This window comes from Tribolium madens, unplaced genomic scaffold, assembly GCF_015345945.1.
Source record: "Tribolium madens isolate multiple individuals breed KSU strain unplaced genomic scaffold, Tmad_KSU_1.1 Scaffold_20;HRSCAF=117;Tcas5.2_LG4, whole genome shotgun sequence".
Lineage (NCBI taxonomy): Eukaryota > Metazoa > Arthropoda > Insecta > Coleoptera > Tenebrionidae > Tribolium > Tribolium madens.
In genome coordinates this window covers 2,572,976-2,595,437 of record NW_025400985.1, presented here as the reverse complement: position 1 = coordinate 2,595,437, position 22,462 = coordinate 2,572,976, and the positions used below count along the sequence as shown (strand labels likewise).

At 32.6% G+C, this 22,462-nt stretch overlaps 3 protein-coding genes across 5 annotated transcripts in view; 1 reads left to right on the top strand and 2 right to left on the bottom strand.

Moving 5' to 3' along the window:
- Window positions 1-112, bottom strand: part of LOC123004928 — a 4,748-nt gene extending 4,636 nt beyond the window's left edge. For both annotated transcript variants that reach the window (XR_006412720.1, XM_044398459.1), the window contains exon 1: window positions 60-112. Coding sequence is in view for 1 of the 2 variants with exons in the window: in XM_044398459.1 (XP_044254394.1) it covers window positions 60-107 (48 nt within the window). In the remaining variant the exon portion in view is untranslated. The remainder of the gene's footprint in view (window positions 1-59) is intronic.
- Window positions 113-172: 60 nt separating this feature from the next.
- On the bottom strand, window positions 173-1,003 carry LOC123005359. The gene is made up of 2 exons (XM_044399068.1): window positions 869-1,003; window positions 173-824 (listed from the first exon to the last, which is right to left on the bottom strand). The coding sequence occupies exons 1-2, from the start codon at window positions 917-919 to the stop codon at window positions 207-209; spliced, it is 669 nt and encodes a 222-aa protein (XP_044255003.1). The 5' UTR covers window positions 920-1,003; the 3' UTR covers window positions 173-206.
- Window positions 1,004-2,598: 1,595 nt separating this feature from the next.
- Window positions 2,599-22,462, top strand: part of LOC123005334 (achaete-scute homolog 1b-like) — a 33,511-nt gene continuing 13,647 nt past the window's right edge. The window contains exons 1-2 of one of the 2 annotated variants that reach the window (XM_044399024.1): window positions 2,599-2,650; window positions 21,285-22,069. In XM_044399024.1, coding sequence (XP_044254959.1) covers window positions 21,294-22,058 — 765 coding nt within the window. In that variant the 5' untranslated portion in view covers window positions 2,599-2,650; window positions 21,285-21,293 and the 3' untranslated portion in view covers window positions 22,059-22,069. Of the gene's footprint in view, window positions 2,651-21,218; window positions 22,070-22,462 lie in introns of those variants that run through there. The other variant, XM_044399023.1, reaches the window with a different exon arrangement.

The following is a 22,462-nucleotide window of genomic DNA, read 5'->3' as shown; positions in this document are numbered from 1 at the left end:
AAATTTACTCACTAGTGCCTTTAGTACCTTAAATAATATTGTAACTTCTTGTAACTCACCGTAATAAAGCACCCTATGATAACCACCAACACTGGGATTTTCTCCATCTTTGATAAATCTGTACGCGATTAGGGAAATAAATAGAGGAAAGTACGTGAGAACGTGCTCAAACTCTAATCAAGAATTTTTATTTTCTTTCTCTTAATTTACAAAATAGCAGATACACAATTCTTGAAATCATGGGCGATGGTGTCAATGGTTTGAAGCAGACTTGTCGCAGCCGAATTTGCACAGTTTTGGGCATTTTGGGTCGATTCTGCTGTCACTAGATTAATTTCTTCTTGGATTTGTACCACTTGGGTGTTAACAGAGTCGATGTCCCCTTGAATACAGTTTCGCAAAGCCACAACATTGATGGGATTTTTGGCCAAACAACCATTAATCGCACTGGAGAGTTGGTGTTTGAGTTGGCCCAAATTGCCCAATTTGGCCCTCAAGGTGTTCAAAGCTTCTTGATTGTTACAAGCGTCCAGTTTGTGAAGATCAAGGACACCAAGAGCGTCGTTTACAACATTGACACATTGGGAAACATCGACGACTTTTTGGGCCGCTTCAGCTTCGGCTTCTTGGACAACATTGTTGACTTGGTCGATTTGGGTGTAGATGGTGGTTTCAGCATGGGCGACGATGGTACCAATGGTTTTCCGGGCCTGGCCGATTAGTTTACCACCGTCGTGGATGATACCATCGATGTTGGTCTTAATGGCGTTAATTCGGGTCGTCATATCGGCAATGACTTCGTCGATGGTTTCAGCATGGTTGCCCTAAATTTTGATTAAAAAAAATCATAGAAATTTTAGGTACGTACCTGGACAAGGCAGAAAGCCAAGACTAGTGTAACAACTATTTTCGAGTTCATTTTGAAGTGTGAAGAATGGACCCAAGACCCGGTTTTTATACCCAACAAAACAACTGATAATAAAGATAGAGAAATCCATGTTTGGTTACGCACTTTGGAAAATTTACCTCAAAAAATAACAAATATTTTTCACGGCTCAGTTGAGTAAATAAGTGGTTGGTCACCCTAAAACCGCTCTTGCCTCATATAAATCTCATATATTGACGTATTAAGTGAGCCCCCATTTGTATAATTATAGAGCTTTAGGCAATTATCGCTTTTGTCAGAATTTATCATTTACATATTGCGTATTAAGTTATTAAAAGACTTTTAGAATCCCATTAGTGTGAATTCGACACACCTGGATTTAATATTCGAAATTCTTACTTCGTGTTATTAATTAAGAACTTGTAAGGCTTTTCCTACATTTTTCTTATGCAATCAAAGGATCAAGTTTATGGTCACGTGAGAACGATTTTTCTCAAAACCAAGATAATCCAGGCTTTAAAAGTTAATATTCTTCTTAATTCACTTTAATTATTATTTGATCCCAAAGCAAACAAACGTGCGCAAATACAAAACTTGGAAGTTTCCATATAAATTCGCATAATTCTGTGTTGATGGTTGCAGGATTCTGATTACAAAAAATGATAACGTTGTTATTATTAAGTCAGAATGATACTTATCTCAGTAGCTCGAAAGAAATCTCGATTCGGGTGTCAATAACATTTTATCAGAATTTGATGATCAATCATTTTAACACGTCGGACAATAATAATAACAGAGTCGACCGAATTGACTTGTCATTATAAAGAGATCGGTTTTATAGCCAGAAATGTGATGGTCTCGCACTTGTTTTACTTTCCATATTAAGATAATTGTTGTTGGTATTGTTCATTCAAATTAGGTTTAAAAAAGATGTGGGAAAAATGCTTTTTTCTATTTTGCGTCTGAAAGAAAGCTTATTTCGATACCAAAACCGATTTGGGTGCTGAAACAGACTAATACAATTTACTTTCTAGATGTTGGTAATGGTCATTTTCAGCGGCGTTTTCAGCGATTTTTCTTATTTCAGGTGGCGTGCATGAAAGATTTGCAGTATTCATTGTTAATTCAATAAAATTTTGACTTGACACTTTGAAAATTGAATTTTTCAAACTTTGAAAATACTAAGGCAAAAGTTCCTACATTTTGAAAAATTGTCTTTTATGGTAAAAAAAGTACGGAAAACGCGCAAAATAGAAAAAATAAAATAAAAACTTGTTTCATAAGTCATTTGTGGGATTTTGTTCTTTATAAAATTCGCGCTTCGCTGCTCGTTTTTTAATATACTATTTCAGTACTAGTTGTAAAAAGGACAATAATGGATTAGAGATGGGTAAATACCAATAATGAAGGGTATTCTATTGATACAAATATGTCTGGAATATTATTATTTAAAACTATTATCTAATGGAAGTATTTCGAGATGAGATTAATGCAAAATCAAATAAAAATGACGTACACTTTATTATTAACAAACATCAGAATAATCCCACCTTTAAATCTTCCGTCTATGTCAAAACTGTCAAAACTGGTAGGGCACATGTTAACACTTTTTCCCTTTTCTTTTCAGTTCCTTTGCTATTTTAACAAATATTTCATATTATGAAATTAGGGAATTCTTTTAATAGATGTAGAAGTACAAAATTTGACATAACCTCATTTACGATAAGAATAAAATAATAATTCCAAGTTAAGTTAATAACTCAGGTAAGTAATTAATTAGTTCATTATTGTAGGAAATAGTGAAATAAAATTTTAAAATAGAAGTTGTGATTTACGATGGCAACATAACATGTCCATTAAGTAAGGTTATATTTTTCACCGTTGTATCTTTGGGTACTTTTGCTAGTATGGAAAAACTATTGTATAAAACACGATGGAGAAGAATTTTATAGCCTCGCATTTATTAATAAAGAGAAATAAACAGCTCAACTATAAAAAATTAGTGCGAGGTCTATTAATTTTGATAAAATCCAATAGTGTAAATTCTACTTGGGGGCGAAACCCCCGATAATTTTGACATTTGCAAATCAAATAGTGTGAGATCTAAAGGGGGGGGGGGGGCGAGCGGCGAAGCCGCGATCCCCCTTAATTTGGATATAATCTGATAGTGTGAGTTCTATTTAGGGGCGAAGCCCCCAATAATATTAACAAAACATTTGCAAATCAAAAATATTTCATATTATGAAATTAGGGAATTCTTTTAGTAGTTACAGAAGTAAAAAAATTTAAAATAGAAGTTGTGAATGTTACGTCGGAGTCAACATGCCCATTAAGTAAGGTTATATTTTTTACCGTTGTATTTTTGGATACTTTTGCTAGTAGGGAAAAACATATTATATAAAACACAGTGGAGAAGATTTTTATAGCCTCGCGTTTATTGATAATCAGAAATACACAGCTCAACTATAAAAAATTAGTTTGAGGTATAAAAAAAAGTCTATTAATTTAGATAAAATCTGATAGTGTTAGTTCCACTTGGGGGTCAAGTCCCCGATAATTTTGACAAAACATTTGCAAATCATATAGTGTGATGTCTAAAATGTCGACAAAAACTGATAGCGTGACTTCTAGACGAGGGCGCGAGCCCCCTATAATTTTTACTTTCAAATCTGACAGAATTTGATATCAATTTCTACTCTCTTTTCTACCTTGTGATATAACATACTATTACACAGGCCGACAAAAGAAAAGTCATGTCGTGACAACTTGACAAATTTTATATCATTTTGTTCGTCTCAGTAAGACAAATCAAATGCACTAAAAAAATTTAAAAAGTCCACATACTTTGAACAAAATATTTTTTTTCTAATTTAAATCAAAATATTCTAAGAAAAACCCTACGAGTAAATTTTTTTTTCATTATTACCATCGTGTAGAGCATCTCTTTATTCGTTGTAACCCAAATTTTCAAAAAATATACCGAGTAATTATGATTTTTTGAAATTAATTAATTAATTTTTTGAAGTATGATTTTTTGAAATTAAAGCTTGCTAATCAAGCCATATAGGAGAAATGCATGTTAATCTTACTTAAAACTGCATTTTTATAAAAGTATTTGTTTTAAAACGTTTCTTTTGCTTAAAAATGGTCAATTGCATCTTCTTTGTTCTAATTAGAATAAACAAAAACTGTTTCTTTACTTAAAACATACGAAGAGTACCTGCGTACTAATCAAAGCAAATAAAGAATTTTTTTGTTCTAAAAATGACCAGTGATCATTGAGCAAAGACGATTTAGAAGTTTAAGGCACGAGCCTTAAATATAAGGGCAAATCTTTTTCAAATCAAATCACTTTCCATTCAGATTTTGACTTGTTCACTTTGTTCTATCTTTCTGAACTTTTTTTGAAAATGTTCTAAGCAAATGCTTTCTCACCACTTTCGAGTGATGTTAAATGTAAAAAGTCACCTGATTTATTTTGTTGGTACATTCTACGATTAGCTTCAGTTAGCTTGTAGGTAGTAGTTGTTGTGATAACAGTTGCACACGAAGCAACTGACTTATTGCATTCAACATCAGTAGAAAGTGATGAGAAAGCATTTGCTGAGAACATTTTCAAAAAAAAGTTTAGAAAGCTAGAACAAAGTGAACAAGTTGGAATCTGAATGGAAAGTCATTTACTTTGAAAAAGATTTGTTCTTATATTTAAAGCTACTGCTTTAAACTTCTAGATCCTTTTTGCTCAATGATCAGTGATCATATTTAGAACAAAAAAACTCTTTATTTGCTTTAATTAGAACGCAGGTACTCTTTGCTTGTTTTAAGTAAACAAACAGTTTTTGTTTATTCTAATTAGAACAAAGAAGGAGCAATTGACCATCTTTAAGCAAAAGAAGATTCTTAAAATAAATACTTTTATAAAAATGCAATTTTAAGTAAGATTACCATACATTTCTCTTATATGGCGCAATACCTGAATAGCAAACCTTAACTTCAAAAAATCATATCTTGAAAACTACTCGGTATATTATTTTAAAAATTTGGCTTCTTACTAATAAAAAGATGCTCTACACGATGGTGACAAAGAAAAAAAATACTCGTAGGGTTTTTCTTAGATTATTTCAACTTTTTCGAACACTGTTCGAAGAAAAGTTCGCCAATATTCAATTTCAAATTGCATATCATTCTAAAGGGCAAGTCCATCCCTTTAGAATGGTCTTTATTTGAAGGAAATCGGCCTAATAGTTATTAAGTAATGATTTTTTAAAGTTAAAGTATTTTAAATTCATTTAAATTAGAAAAAAAAAATATTTAGTTCAAAGTGTGTGGACTTTTAAAAATTTTTTTAGTGCATTTGATTTGTCTTACTGAGACGAACAAAATAAAATAAAATATAAAATTTGTCAAGTTGTCACGACATGACTTTTTTGTCGCTTTGTGTTATTGGAATATAGAAGTATAAAAAGTCGGTTTTGGTTCTTTTGTGGTCAATTTCGGCTTCCTTTCAAATCGCTGATATCATTGCCGGACAAAGGCCGTTAAAAAGCTAAAAAGCCTATCAACCCTTGTCCTGAGACAAAGCCCTGATTGTGTAAATTCCGGCGTCCATCTGTCCCTAATATCGATAGCCACCCCATCGCTAATCCTGCGGCATTTTGGCGGCACGGCACGCGCACACGTGCACCCTTCGCATTGCTTTGCATGAATAATAATCGGGTGTGTGCACCACCCGTCCAAGGGGGTGGGCCGACATGTGTTCGTATCACAAGTACGACCAGATTTGGTAATTATTCACCCTGTATTAGTGTCGTTGACCTAGGACTTGTCAAAATTTTCATGAAATATTACAACGAGAACGGACTACTTGGGAGGTAGACGCGGGTGATAAAAACTTAAATGATTTCTCGTTGAGAGAAGTAATTACAAGGTTCGAGTAATTGAAAATTTGGACGGTTTTTCGAGGGTTGGCGGGGGTACCTACCTATTTTTAATCTAACGCTTTTTTACGAGTAGGGACCCTCGATTGAAAGAATACTATCATTATAAATGCGAATAACAATAGGTTTAATGGACAATAGATCCGGCACTGTGCACGTGAAATGACAAAGCGTCTAAACCACCCCTAATCCAACAAGTATAACTAGAAACACACATGCAACGATTCACGACTGACGGCACGTTCCGAGATTCAACCCTCAACTTATGCACCCCTTCAATTTTATTACATACGAAAAAATTCAATTTATGCATACAGACCAATAAAAAAATCATTTACTTCGTAGCATATTAAATTTTATTGCACTGCAAAATCCTGACGCACCAAAAAAATGCCATATCTTTGGAGTATCAGTGAAGCGTCAACAAAATATTACTTACTAGAACTATTTTTTAGAAAATTCTAGTAATTTTTACTTTGGGTAACAAATAAAAACAAGATTTATCTTTGTTGTTTTGAGTTATTGTGCAATGATAACGCAGAAAAATATAGGTCAAAACATTTTCACAATTTTTCAACCTTTTCTTCAATTTTGAGCATTTTGACTTTTGATGAAACAAAATTATTTTTCTTCTTTTGGATTATTATTTAAAGATCACTCAGAAAAATATGGGCCAAAATGAGTAACATTTTCAACTTTTCTTTCTTTCTTTTTAGTTTTGTGCATTTTTCCTATTGTAGACAGACAAAATTTCTAATAATTTTAACTGTGAGTAAATTTAAACAAAACCAAAACATATTTATGTTGTTATTTAATGAGAGTAAACATAGAAAAACAGAAAATTTATGTATCGAGTTTAAAAAAAAGTTTTTTTTTAATTTTTGTATCGTATCGTAAAAATTGTCAATGAAATTTTGTGCCAAAATCGTTTGAAATATGATATTCTATACGTAAAATCACACACTGAATATGTTTCAACAAGTTAAAATTCTCTTCGATGAGTAGTTTTTGAGATATTGAGTAATATACAAGGTGCGCCAGAACTCGCGCCCCAGGAAAAAAGGTAAAATACAGGAACATGGAAAAAATGTTAAAAAAAATCTAAGAATTTCGAAGTTATGAGAGTTTAAATTTTGCATTTTGACTCTATTTGTTTTGGAAAAATAATTTTCCATGTTTTTTTTGCTACAAGCTATTAGATGAAGAAACAAGGAAGCTGTATCCAAAATTGTAACTCCGTTTAATGTTATTTGTGGCTCTTGTTGGTAAAAGTTTTGTACCTTTACTAAATAATTATAAAAAAAACACATTTATATAAGATTATCAGTCTCATTAAATACACATAAAAAGTCAAATGTCAAAAAAAAGTCAATGACATACAGAATTTTTTAAATATTTTTTCCATGATCCTGATATCTTATCTTTGTAAATTGAAAATTCAAATTTTTTTGAATTTTATCAAAAACTGATACGATATGTTTACTTGTAAAAATTTTTACTCCTTTTTATCTTGTTAATTCCGGTTAAAGTATATTGAAAACGGTTCATATTTTGTACCAAACTTATGTAAAATGTTTCGGGGAGTCGATTGGTGTCAAGAAAACGGCACAATTTTAAATAGTTTAGAAGTTATTATCGAATTTATATTTTTGCTATTTTTGTCCTCAATAATTATTTATCGCAAAACTATGATCTTTTTTATAAATAGTAAATTAAAAGTGTTTTCCAACGTCACTAAACATAAAACAGTTATTAAAAAAAAATTATTAGCTGATATCGAAAAAATTAAATTCTTCAAAATTCAACCAAATGTATGTACTTCTAAGTATCCAAGAAACTTAAAAAAGTTCAAAAATGTTGTAAAATACTTAGAAATGTGTATAGAACGTTATAAGGTTGAGTTAAAAAAAAGTCGATTTTTTTTTAAGTTTTCGTAAAAATGGTAAAAATGTATTAATGGAGCATAGGCACTATATCAGGTTGTAGCCAAAAATTTTTTTGGCTATTTTTGCATTTTAGACAGACAAACCTTCAAGTAAATTTAACAGTAAAGTAACAAATAAAAACAAAACATATTTCTGTTGTTTTGGGTTATAATTTAATGAAAACATAAAAGATGGGTCAAATGGAAAAGAAATGTTCTTATTTCACATTTTCTACCGTTTTCGTTCAATTTGTGCACTTTCAGCATTGTAGACCGACAAAATTTCAAATAATTTTAATTTTGAGTAAATAATAACTAATCAGTAGGTTGAAAATTTTTAAAAATCGTTTTTTTTTGACAAGATTTCTCTCTATTTTTGTGCATTTGCCGCACAAAAACTTGTATGAGCGTCTCAGTAGCCCGCTGTGACCGCATGAATCAGTATGGGGGCTCTCGACCAGTCGTTCAAAATCAAGCCGAGTCACAAAAGACCACTTGAAATTTTTATTCGAGGCGGTCACCATTTGCTCCCAACCCAAACGAGGTCAGAATGATGCCATTTAATTTTCTAATGGGCAATATGAAAATTTCCTCTCGATAAATAAAATTTCGAAAGTGATACCCTGCTGATATCGCCTCCTGATTTTATCTCTTAATTATCGTCGTTGATTTTCGCCCTACGTTTCCAGGTAGTGTTATTCATAATTAAATAAAATTCCATGTGGTGTTTGTGACAATACGGATAAAGTATTGTGCGTCGACGTGTGTGGCATCATAGAAAAATGTCGTAGAGATTTTCAACGGTTTTATTAAAAAAATTCCGTCGCAATTTTTTAATTAAAAGAGTGGTCGTATTTAAGAATAAGTGGCACCGATTTTCGACAAATTCGGTGAAAGAATTTTAATTCGAGAAAGATGGGAGAAATTGATAAATTCCTTAAATGTCGCGGATTGGATTTCACGAGATATCTTAATCGACCACAGCTACTGTACGAAACCAAATTACGGATCGAGTTTCCAGTGACATTTTTACAGAAGCCCTAGAAATTTCGATTGTCTCGTGAAGCGAAATCGAGTCCCAACACTCGAGTCTCTTTCAAGTTTCCGCGATTTTCCGGGGGCGGGCCTCAAACGGCACGATTTACGACTGACTTTTTGCCATCCGTGTTTCAAAGGTGGTCCCGACGTGAATGATGGCTCGTCCGAGTGTTTAACTCAGTGACGGTTTTTTCGATTTTTCGAAAAAGATAAAAACTGCAATCGAAATTCCTCCTAATTAAATTAGTGTGCCTCGTAATTAATACTCTTATCGGGAAAAAATCGAAAGTATGACGCAACTAGACACGTGACGCTTCACCTGTGGTCCAAATTTCACCAATTCGGAATTTTCGATTCATTAACGGGAATCTTTTAATTATTAGCATTTTTAACGCATCACAGCACACGGCTTTTGAGACACGTGCATCCGAAACCGGATCGAAAAATCAAAAATTTTCGAAAATGACTTTTCGGTTAATAACAGGTCCCCGGAATTACTTTCGATAAGGGCCCATTCACGACTACGTGAGATATGAACGATTACGAAAAAATTAAAGCACGCGCAAAATCTTAACGAGAAGAACGCAATTCTTTGCGAATAACGGCACCGCAATAATAATAAATAAACTCCCGACTTCGACAGGTCGTAAGTCATTCAGTTTCCGATGAGATAACATCACGATTTTCCTCGATTTCAGTCAACGACTAATGAAATTCACCACTCGGAAGAAAAGAAGAATAAATAACTAGATCGGGTCGAGTTCGGGATTTTTTATGGGCGATAAAAGCACGACAGCCGTGCTCTTCGACATAATTAACTCTTGTATACATAATACTTGGAGAAATTTCGATAAATTCCTACCAAATTTCGATGATACACAATAACACGTCAAATGGTTTACCGTTTCATTTTACGAGTTGCGTGCGTGCGAAAATCCAAAGGTTTTTGCATTAATCAGAATAATTTTAGCTGATTTAAAGGACGACTCGAGACACTCATCAAACCTGAATTTTAAACGGGAATTTGCATCGAAAAAATTGCCATAAATTTCTGCTTACTGGGAGTTGATTGACAACCAGTGTCGTAAATAAAAAAACAGGTGAAAAAATTGACAAGACACTGAATTCATTAAAATATCTGATTTTCTGAATAAAAATTTTAAAAGTTCAGTTATACAATTGCCAGATACATAGATTGGAGAAAAATTTCAAGTAAGATAAGGAAAAAATGTGTGTTTGTGTTCGTAATTTGAATCAATTTTTGTATTGAAAACAAAATCGTTAAATGATTCTTTTATTGTGATGCTTGAATATAAAAACAGGAGAGGTTGTGTTGAAAAATACGGAAAAAATGTTTATTGAAAACATCAGCTTTGATTTAAATAATGCAATTTGACATGAGAACAAAAAAAATTGAACATTTTTCTTAAGAAAATTTGTTCCAGGAATCCGAAAAAGTTTACTAAAAAGTAGAAATTTACAAGAACAAATTTCTATTATTAGGTTGGTAGGTACCACTAGGTTTTGCTGAAAGAAATCCTGAAAAATACGAAAAAATTGTTACTGCAAACATTATGATTTTTAACTGTTATTCCTGAAATAATTAAAAAATTAAAAATTTATTTTGACAGATTTTTATGAAGAAAATAAAGATCTTGTGTGTTTGTGTTTCTAATTTGGATCATTTTTTTTAATATATTCAAAACAAAATCGTTAAATGGTACTTTTTTTTGGAAGGTTGCAACAGAATATCTACTTGAATGTAAAAATAGAAGATGTTTTACTGAAACGAATCCTGAAAAATGTGAACAAATTGTTTACTGAAAACATCAACATTGAATTAAATAATGCAATTTAAAATGAAAACAATGAAAAAATGGAAAATTTATATAGGAATTAATTTCCACTATTTTTAATAGTTTTTGAGAAAAGTTTATTAAAAAGAGGAAATTTATGAAAACAAATTTTTACTATTAGGTTGATAAGGTACTACTACGTTTTGCTGAAAGAAATCCCGAAAAATACGAAAAAATTGTTACTGAAAACATCAATACTAATTTGAATAATGCAATTTGAAATAAATAAAATGGAAAATTGATGTAATTATACCTTTCCTAAGTAAATTTGCTCCAGAAATACGAATATTTTATTAGTTTTTACGTATTATTAATAGTATTTGAGTTTTTGAGATGGGGCCAATACAAATAAATAGTTTTTATACACTTTCTACTTTTTTGAACTTTCAAGATGTTTTTCGTTCTTCAAATTTTTCTCTATTTCAGTCCTTTCGTCTTTATTTTCCAAATTTTGAGTTGTAACACAGTTTTTAAAAAAATCTTTCAATTCATATTTTCTTGAGTTCTCAAGAATAAATTTTCTACATACGAGGATTTTAACAAAATTATAACATTTGAAAAAAAAATCTAATTTTTAAGTTTTAAATCAGTATACTGGGTGTTTCAAAACTCGCGTCCCAGAGATACTAAGAATATGGAAAAATGTTCAAAAATTCTATCTATAAAAATTTCGAAAGTAAGGGGGTTTAAATTTTGCACCTTATTTATTTCTGTTGGATAAATACTTTTACATAGAGACGCCAGTTTTGAAACACTCTCTATGTAAATTATGCCTGGGTATTTACCAAAATTTTTATTAAAATTAATTTCCACGCGATAAATTATAAAAAATATTTTTTGTGTTTAAATATCTGATTTTTTTATATTTATTGAGGAGCAAACCAGTATTTCACCGATATCTGGGCACATATTTGGGATTCTTATTGGTCGAATTTGAATTTAAAATGTTGGCGTCTCTCGTTGGAAATAAAGAAATAAATGAATTTGTTGTAAGATGTGTGCAGCTGTGCTTGTGAAGAATTTTCGGTCGCTAAATTTATTCATAATGCCCCCGATATTTATTGTCCCCCGAGTCTTAATTGCCCCGAAAGCGAAAGTAATCAAAGAAATCGCTTCTCCGAATCGTGAAGGTCTTGAGGAAAAAAATCCATAAAACTCGGTTTTTGACACCCGTCATTTTGCATATTAAATGATATGTAAATCGGCTTTTTGAAAAAGTTTGCCGGATTCTTAAATATTTTTCGGATTTGTTCCCCAGACCGATAAATAAACAAATCATATTCCGTAATGAACTCGTCGACTTCTTTACGAGCTTTAGGCGGATTATGCGAAAAACAACAACGAAACGGAACAATATAGACAGTGATTTTAAATATAAATTGCTTAATAAATACCATATGCATCTGCTGTTTTTTTGATTCGGCAAAGATGATAAGCCTTGACGTGATATATTTTTTTGAAATTTCTTGAATATTAAAATTAGAAAAAGTTTCGACGAAAATAAGCCGGAATTTATGGAAATCGACGACACGGGGAAAGTGTCAAAAATTCGATGTTTTACTGCCCGTTCTACACCTGACGAAGCAATTTGTCTCGGATGACCCCCAATTAATTTTTATATTTATTGTCGATAACACACGAGGATTAATTAACTCGTGGGAAATCTAGATCCTCATTAATTTTTTCCTCCAACAAACACTGAACTCGAAAAAATTATTTCGAATTTTAATTTTATGCACTGTAATAATTAAAATTTGAATTTATGTTGTTTCTCCGGAATTTTGTCTATTTTAATAGCTGAAAATTCCGTGTACTAAAAATGATTATCTCGCTTGGTATTAACGAGAGAAATTCGGTGCAAAGTCCCGATACCAACTCTTCTAATTAAGATGAAAAATCTGCAGCTACTGGTCGCGCGTTGATTTGGTATGGATCGAGTCCACTTTGGTAATTACAATATTAATTAAGTATGTATAAAAATCCGATCGGTATGTATCAAGCATGCGGTTTGGATTTGATATGTAAATTAGTGTTGTAGTCCACGTGCTTCAAATTGGAATAAAATGTAAATCTCCGAAATAAACTCGTCTAATCGAAAAAACGTTTTGGTCACATCCATATATTCCGCTTTTTGCTTTCGTATGTTAAAAGTTGACTCGATTGCGCTTCGAATAAATCCGGGGATTAACACGTTTGGAAATATCGAAGCTTCAGAAGAAAAACGCTCTGATTAGTATTCATAATGAAACTTATTATGGGCGAGTTTCTCACGCCTTAAGTACACTCAAACATGGAACATGTTCGCCTCACCGTTTCATTAATATTCAAACGGAATCGATAATATAAATCCAAGGCAGTTTTACCACAAAGCAGAGCTTTGGGTGATTCTAACGCTATGTTAGGCAACCAAATATTGCGTAACTTTTCGATACTTCGCGATTCAATTAAAATATCAGTCAAGTCACCTTTCACACCTTCACACTTGACCCTAATTAACCTCTCTCCGGGAAGCTCAATTATTATTTTATATATTTATTATACAGGGTGAATATAAAGTATGGAACCAAGCGGTTTTATTTTTAATCATTTGCCTCCAGAAAATAATAATTAATATAAATTAGAGTAATATAAAAAATGTGATCGTATTTTCAGAACGAAATTTTGTTTTGTTTTTGAGTTATGCGATTTTTTTTTTCTCAAAATTGCAATTTATGTGAATTTTTTTTTTGAAAAAATTAAATATAAAGTAGATAGTTGTAATAGAACTCAAAAACAAAAGAAAATTTCAAAAAATTTTATTCTTGTTAAATCATCGCATTTTTATTGTACTTTATCACTCATCAATTAGTTTTTTTTTTAATAAATAGTTTAAGCAAAAAACGTTTGGTTCCATACTTTTTATTCACCTGGTATATGAGTAGCAAGTTCTCTGAAACCGTTCAAATTTTTGCTAACAAATTCGAATTTTTTCCCACCGTGTTCTTAGAACTTGTGATATTAATCTAGCTCACCCCTAACTCTTCGGAATTCCTTTTAATCTTAGCTAAATTAACTTCGATTCGATCGATATGATAAGGTGTTCAGTAGCCAGTTTCGGTCATCTCGACAGCAATTAGCTTCAAATAGGGAAGATTCCTTGTCGGCTATTTCTCGTTATCGAAATCGGGGTGTCGCATTGACCAAATTCTGAAGATTCTCAAACAAGTGTTGCAGCACCTGTCGAAAATCCACCACACGATAAGGAGGTATTATTTGGGCAAGGCAAGAACTTTCTTGCATGCATATTCATGAGTTATTTGCAGGTGCTCGATTTGACGAACGAAATTTTTTCGATTTTGAAAATTCTCGTTCCATTAATAAAATAAGGCCGTAAAACACATAGAGGTTGGCAAGTCTGGGTGAGTATAAAACGATACCCATCTGGCACAGCGGGAAGCGCCTCATCACCTTCGACCGGCGGCTCCTTAGCCACCTCCCAAACGACTTCTGAACCGACCCGACATAACTCACGAATTACGGTTGGTACGCCTGACCCAAAACAAACCAAGTTAATTACCTCAATTAATCTCAAATGTTTTTGCTACATTTTGAACACAGAGTGTTCCAGCGAGTTGGTAAGCCCTTCACTTAAAAAGAAAATTTAAAGCAGATTTAGATGTTAATTGGCTTTTTGCCTTAAATCCGATAGTTTCGTAGAAAAACGTATTAGTTATAGTCGATGATATTTTTGACTTTATCAGAAATTTTCTCGATAACTATTTATCGTAGGACACCGATCTTTTTTGTATATGATAGAAAATTAAATTTGCTTTCCAACGGTACCAAACATAAGAGGTTTTTATCAATAAGTCCGGCAATAGACCGCTCCGGGTGCCTAAAATCGACCAAAATTTTGACAAAAATCCAAAAAAAATTTAACTTTAAAATTGATCCATTTAACGTTTTTTACATTTCTAGAGGCCTTAAAGACTCAAATAAGTGCATAAAACGCTATTGGGTCAAGTTCAATAATTTTCGAATTTTTGGAATTTTTGAAGATGAGCGGAAGTAAAATCGTAAAAATAGTCAATTTACTAAAAATCGTAAAAACGGTTGAAATATGGTTTTCTAGACGTAAAACTACGCGCTGAACATGATGCAACAAGTTAAAATACTCTACGATCCATAGTTTTTGAGATATTGGAGTAATAAAGTTAAGAATAAGTCTAGAAAAATCCGATTTTGACAAAAAATCAAAATTTTTTTATTCTTATAAAAAAAACTAGCACTATATGTAAAATTAACCGGAGAATACGCCTGAATAAACCGCTTTGACCTAGGACTCATAGTTTTTGAGATATTATTTTTTTTTAATAAAACTAAAAATGGCTCTGTACCCGGAACCATAACCCGGAGCGACTTCCGGTTTGCGCCATTAAATAGATAATTTCTAATGGTTTTTAGTTTTATGCTCTAAGTCTTATAGTTTCGTAGAAAAACGCGTTTAAAGTTTCACAATTTTGTTTGTTAACAAACTTTTACTTTTTTTTAATTTGTAAATTGTGGCAAAACTGTGTATCAATGATACAATATTTTGAGGTGAACCTATGTAAAATGTTCCGGGGAATCGATTAGCGTCAAGAAAACTGCAAAATTCGTAATAGTTTTGAAGTTATAAGCGGATTTAAATTTTTGATATTATTGACTTTATCACAAATTTTCTCGATAACTATTTACCGTAGAACAGTAATCTTTTTTGGATATGATATAAAATTAAATTTGCTTTCCAACGGTACCAAACATAAGACGTTATTACCAATAAGTTCGAAGTTATTCGCAATAGACCGCTCCGCGTATCGAAAATCGCCCAAAATTTTGATAAAAATCGAAAAAATTTAAAACTTCAAAATTATCCATTTGCACTCTTGGGGGTTCAAAAGACTTAGAAAAGCACAAAAACGTTGTAAAAATGCGAAAAATAAATTTTTGAAAAATTTTGTGTAAGTGTTGAATATATTGAATGTAAACATTGAAGTTGTCGGCGGCGGTGGTGGCTCAGCGGCATAAGGTCCCGCTTTCCAGCAGGTAGGTCCCGAGTTCGAGCCCCGGTCAAAGTCGGCAATTTTTCTCAAATTCAAATTCAAATATAATTAAAATAAATGTCAAAAGAGGGCGGGCGCATAAGAGCGCGATCTTTAAAAATATGTGCAGATGTTCTAATAAGTATAAGTGAAAATAGTGTAAAAGTTAATAGTAATATAAATAGCAAAAGGTAAGTTAAAAATAAAATAAATGAAAGGTAAGTTTTGCATTAAAAATTAGAGAATTTTTTTTAAATAATTATTGTTATTATTACTAATAACACAAATAATTTACATAAGTGTATTAGTGAAATAGATATAAGTAAACAGAAGGTAAGTAATATAAAGTATAATAAAGTAAAAGTAGCATGAAATGTATACAGGGTGTTAAAAAAAGAAATATTTCAGGAGGTAGTACGGACCAAAACAAACAAAAAAAATCTTAATAAACATAGCTCCTCAAATCTGAGACATGTTCAAAAAAGCAGGTGTTCAAAAATTTTCACTCCTTTTTATTTTGTTAATTCCGGCTAAAAGAGATTGAAAACGTTGTCTGCTTTGAACTAGACCTATGTAAAATGTTCTGAGGAGTCGATTGGTGTCAAGAAAACCGCAAAATTCTTAATAGTTTAAAAGTTATTGTCGAATTCAAATTTTTGCTTTTTTTTGTTTTTACCAGCAATTTTCTCAATAACTATTTATTGCAGAACTATGATGTTTTTTTTGTAAAATAGGAAATTAAAAGTGCTTTCCAACGATACTAAATATAAACAATTATCAAACAAATTTCAAAGTTATTACCTGATATCCTGATATCAAAAATCAAAAACATTAAAATCTTCAAAATTTAACTAAATGCACTTTTAGAGGTCCAAGAGACTTAGAAAAGTGCAAAAATGTTGTAAAGACTTAGAAATTTGTATAAAACGTTATAGGGTTGAGTTAAAAAAGTGTCGATTTTTTGAGTTTTCGTGGTTAAAACAAAACGCTGAATACATTGCAACAGGTTAAAATGCTCTACGATGAGTAATTTTTGAGTAATAGAGTCACGAATAGGGCTTGTATATTTTTCAATTTGGCATAATTATTGTGAAAGTTCAAAACGCTGTGTCTCGTTCGATTTTTATTTATTAACGCCTTGTACATCACGTGGCGCACCTGCCTACTGCGCCTCATTGCCAAATATTGCGTGATTTATTACGGTTCTTTTGCAATTATAATTATTGCAGAGTCGAATTGTGTTAGTTTCGTTAGTGTGGCTCCACCTAACGGTTTCCCACCTAAATCAGTGTTAATCATTTCATGTTGCCGGAGTGGAATAATTAGAAAAATAATTTGTAGTTAGGGGGACCACCTGTTAGACGACGCCCGTATTTCGCGTTAATAACGAATATTTAATCAGTTTCCACAATCGACTGATTTGAATAATAATTAAGCAAAGTTTAATTTGAGATGACTGGTAGCTGTGATTTATTAATTTGTTCTGTATATCCAACTGAGAGGAGAGAAAAAATTAATGAGGCGGTTTAAAAATGATCGGCCATTATGTAACTAGTACAAGATGGAATTGTCGGTTAGAGGTCAACGGATAGTTGATTAATTTATTAACGCATCATCTTGACTTTTTATTACAGGACAAGGCAATTATTTCAAGGGTTAGATGCTAGTGTCAGAGACGGGGTCTTAAATATGTTTTTTGGAAGTTTTTTTCAAAAAAAAAAATCAGATTTTGTGGCTAACGGATCGAGTTTCGCAAGGGTTTGGCCCTCGATAGCATCGTTGAGCCTCCTTTTTGCCTTTTTATTGCGGGAACAGTAATTTTAAGGGGTTAACAACGACCTGTTGATGTCAAACCACTCGTCCAGATGACAACTGTACATTTTTTTTCGATAGGGTGTCTCGAAATTCTTGTTTGATTGGAATTATCGATATCATTGAACGGATTGTGTAACAGCCACTCTGGAAGCTCTACGACGTATTTATTGGTTGTTAAACATCGCAGATTTTTTCCCAGATTACTGAAGAATTTGTTGTCTCGACGAAACGAGTAAAAAGTCGCCGGTCATTTCTAAACAAAGCGCCACAAACAAACCTAAATTAATGAATCCATCATTTCGAATTGTCTTCCATCGCGACATTCCTTCAAACTTATGTCATGTAAAAGTTAATTGTCGGTCGTATAATGACCGAGTCGTAACCGTTGAGAATAAAAATAATAATCGAGCGAGGCGAACGTTTATGACTTTTTTAAAGTGTGTTTCGTGAAAAATTCTTCGGCGCTTTGTTTCTTGGCAAATTACCAAAACGGTAATGGACCTATTAGTACGCCCTAAACTGACAGTTTTATGGCGCGGTGCAGTAAGTGCATTTTTCACGTTGCACCACATGGCAGTGGTGGAGGAGGAGATGTAACGTGCAATTACCGAGGCACATGTGGCACTCCGATATCTATTTTTACAGCGAGACACTGCTTCGATCTAACATTTGGCAGCCATGAGAGCTGCTGCTTCAATCAACGGCGACGGTGCATTTCCTTGCCGAAACCACCGACCCATATGGTCCCCGTTATAGTGACGGTATGCCAGACGAAGAGACGGCTTGCAACCACCACTTCAACCACCGGCCTCGACCTTGCTACAGCCTAAAAAACCACTTCAACTTCTTTCACCAAAGAGGATATAATTCAAACTGTATTTTGGGAATAAATAAAACGTTTTCAATATCCGCTTTTGTTTCCTCAACCTCGAAATGAAACTGCTCGAAGAATCTAATACCCTTCCCAAAATTATCTCAAGTAGTTTTTGGAAAGTACAAAAAATCTTTTTGGGAATTACAAAAAATTCGAAAATTTTATAGAATCCACAAAATTTCCTCCAAGAAACCTATAGGATTTATTCCAATTGTTTAACAACATTTTAGATCAATTTATAGTAAATTAAGAAAACTTTGAAATTGGTCAAAAATGTAAAACCCACAAGAAATTCTTCCTTAAAATTCTCTGAAAATTCTATGGAAATCTAAATAGTTTTTAGACATCCTTTAAAAGTGAACGAAACTCCCTACTACTTAAAAATAGTTTTCAAATATTCTGCTGAAATCCTTGAATTTTGGGGAATTTCTTAGAACTTAGAAATTATTACACACATTTTAAAAACCTCACAAAAAGGTGGTACTTTTTTGGAAACAATACTTGCAAATTTTTTGTAAAAATTAGAAAATTCACATAATTTCTTCAAGAAAATTACCAAACTTGTAAGAATTTTTCTAATATATTTAGTAATAAAAAAATTTAATATTTTTGACATACATGGAATTATTTAAAAACCCACACAAGTCTTCTTTAAAAAGTAATTTTTTCATGAATACTTCTGGTAATTTTACGACGACCTTCAAAAGTACGGGAAAAAATCTCAAAAAATTGTTTGAAAATTTTTGAAATTTTGTGGAATTTTTTCAAAAATGATTTTTTTTTGGAAATTCTATAAAATCCACAAAATCTCCTCACCAAATTAAAAAAATACAAATATAAGATCAGAAATCCATGTAATTGCTCAAAAATAAAAACCCCCATAAAAAAAAATTAACACTGAAAATTCAATGAAAATCTAAGCAGTTTTTAAGACAACCATTAAAAGTGTACTAACCGCCAAGAACTTGAAAGTACTTTTCTGCTGAAACCATTGAAATTTTAGAGATAATGATTGCACATATTTTAAAAACCCCACAGAAAGGTGTACTTTTTCAGAAACAATGCTTGCAAATTTTTTGGAAGTATTTGAAAAATCACAAAATTTCCGAACAAAAATAAAAAATTTGTAGGAATTTTTCTAGTTTCTATTTAGTAAAAAATGTTTTAAGAAAAACTGTAAATTTGGATATACTTATATGGAATTACCCAAAAATGTAAAACACAAGTATTTTTTAAAAACTCAAAAAGTTCATGAAAACCCCTGGTAGTTTTAAGACAATCTTTAAAATTACACGAAAATCCCTAAAAATTACACGAAAATCCACCGTAATCCTTGGGATTCTTTAAACATTTCTCGAAGTTTTTTTGAAGTTCTATAAAATCCACAAAATCTTCTTATGGAAATTAAGAAACTTGTATGAACTTTTCCAGCACTTCGTAAAACATTATAGATTCTTTTCTAAAATTCCCTGAAAATTCTAAGATAACCCAATAGTTTTCAGGACAACCTTTAAAAAATGTACGAAACTCCCTAGAACTTAAAAATACTTTTCAAATGTTTCTCTGAAACCCTTAGAAACTCTTCTTGGAAATTTCTCGAACCAAGCGCATTTTAGAAACCCCACATAGAAATAGTACTTTTTTGGAAACAATGCTTGCAAATTTTTTGGAAATGTCAGAAATTTCAAATAAATTCCTCAAGAAATTTTAACTTAGAGGAATTTTTCTAATATATTTAGTGGTAGTGTTAGGACCACCTTCAAAAGCACACAAAAATTACAAAAAATTCTTTGAAAATTCTTGAAATTTCGTGGAATTTCTTGAACATTTTTCGAAAATAAATTTTTTTTGGAAATCTTATAAAATCCACAAAATCACAAATAATTTGGACAGATGGAACTACTGAAAAATGTAACACTCACAAGAAAGTCTTATCTTTTGGTAATTTTAAAACAACCTTTAAAAATACACAAAAATTAGAAATCGTTAGAAAAGCCGCTCTCTAATCCTTGGATTACTCGAAAATCAAAATTTTTTGGTAATGTCATAAAATCCACAAAATCTTCTCTAAAATTAAAAAACTTGCATGAATTATAACGACAATTTATTACTTAAAAAATTAAAATATAAATATAAATATAAATTCAAAAATCTATGAAGTTATTCAAAAATGTAAAACCCACTAGAGATTCTGTTTTAAAATATCCTGAAAATTATATAAAAACCCAAGTAATTTTTAAGACAACCATTAAAAGTATACTAACTCCCTAGAATCTGAAAATCCGCTGCTGTAAATCTTGAAATTTCTGAGAATTTCTTAGAAAATCATGAATATATTCAAAAATGTAAAGCCCACAAGAGTATTTTTTACAAAATGAAGATTTTATGAAAACCGTAGTAGTTTTTAGGGAAACCTTTAAAATCCTTTTAATCTTTGAAATTTCATTGGAATTCTTTTCTTCAAAAATAAAAAAATTAAAACTTTTTAATTTATGAATTATAATGGAATGAATCGCTATTATTGGGCGTATTTCTAAATTTTAATTAGCGCAGTTGGACATATTTCTAAAAAACTAATTTTCTGGGAATTCCCAAATTGTGTGAAAATTTAGCGCTAGGTTCCGTTTCCTGTATGTAATCCCCGCCCGTCCCCGTCGTTGTTTACCGTCCGATTCCCCTATGGGCAACAGCTGTGATCTAAAAACCCACCCTTGGAACAGGGAGGGGTCGATTTATGTTACTGGTCTCGTGCCATGTGCGAAACAACGTTGAGAATTTTTAGTTGCGTTCGATCTTTAGAAATACGCGCACGCGACACAATTCAACCCATCACCAATTACCCAACATCCGGTCCGGCATTTAAGTCACTTAACAGTTTTGAACTCTGACAGTAGTGACTGACTATGGCCGGCGTCAGCATGGTATCCCCCCAAAAAATCAACGACCGTCGCGAAATCCTAATCCTCCGCAAAACCCCCCAAGACGACATCCTCATCACCAACCGGAAGAAACCCAAATCGGGCGGGAAAACCGCCCCCCAACCCATCGCCGTGGCCCGGAGGAACGCCCGCGAACGCAACCGAGTCAAACAAGTCAACAATGGGTTCGCCAATTTGCGACAACACATCCCGAATTTCATCGCAGCAGCTTTCGAGTCCAACACGCGAGGAGGCAACAAGAAGTTGAGCAAAGTGGAGACCCTCCGCATGGCTGTTGAGTACATCCGCAGTCTGGAGGATCTCCTCGCCCTCGACGAGAGCAACGTCTCCTCCTCGACCTCCTCAATACCCTCACCGTCCACCACCGACGACTTGTCGACAAACCCCACGCCGTCGCCACACTACACCTACCAAATCATCCCCTACGTCGACGACCACATCCTCTGCGATCCCAGTCTCATGGACGCCGGTTTGGAGTTTAACGGTGCTCAAGACTTGTCCTTGTTGCATGTAAGTGACTCTTTGTCGCCGGGGATGTACAGTGAACAGAGTTTATCACCTGGGGGTAGTGATCAGAGAGGGTATTTCGGGGACGATGGGAAAAGTGACGACGTTCCGGTGATTTCACTCAAGAATGAAAACGAGCTGCCGCAGCAGCACAAGACAAATGTTATGGATGTCATGCAGTGGTGGGAACAGCAGCAGTCGCCGCGGTCGACCATTAGTTAGTGGAAATGATGGTAAGGAGGTGGAGCAGGGAGTTGCAAGGAAAACGACTCTCTGAAGGAGAAAAAATTACCGCCCGTAATGATATTTTAATACCAATTCAAAATTTAATTCAATGGTATTTAATTTTTATTTTCTGCAAGCCTTACATTGCAATTTTGACCTAGAAAACAAAACTACTTTGCGAAAGTCTAAATTGGAAATCAAATTATTTCATTTCGCATTATTTTGGCAAGTGTTGATTAGACATAATTAATTAATTGTATAGCCTACATTACTAATTTAATTGATTAAGTAATTAATCAAGATTTCCAATTCAACTACAAATTTATTCCTAACCTTATGTACCTCCACTTATCAATTCTTATTAAAAAAATAATCTAATTAATTAATTATTCCACTGTGGC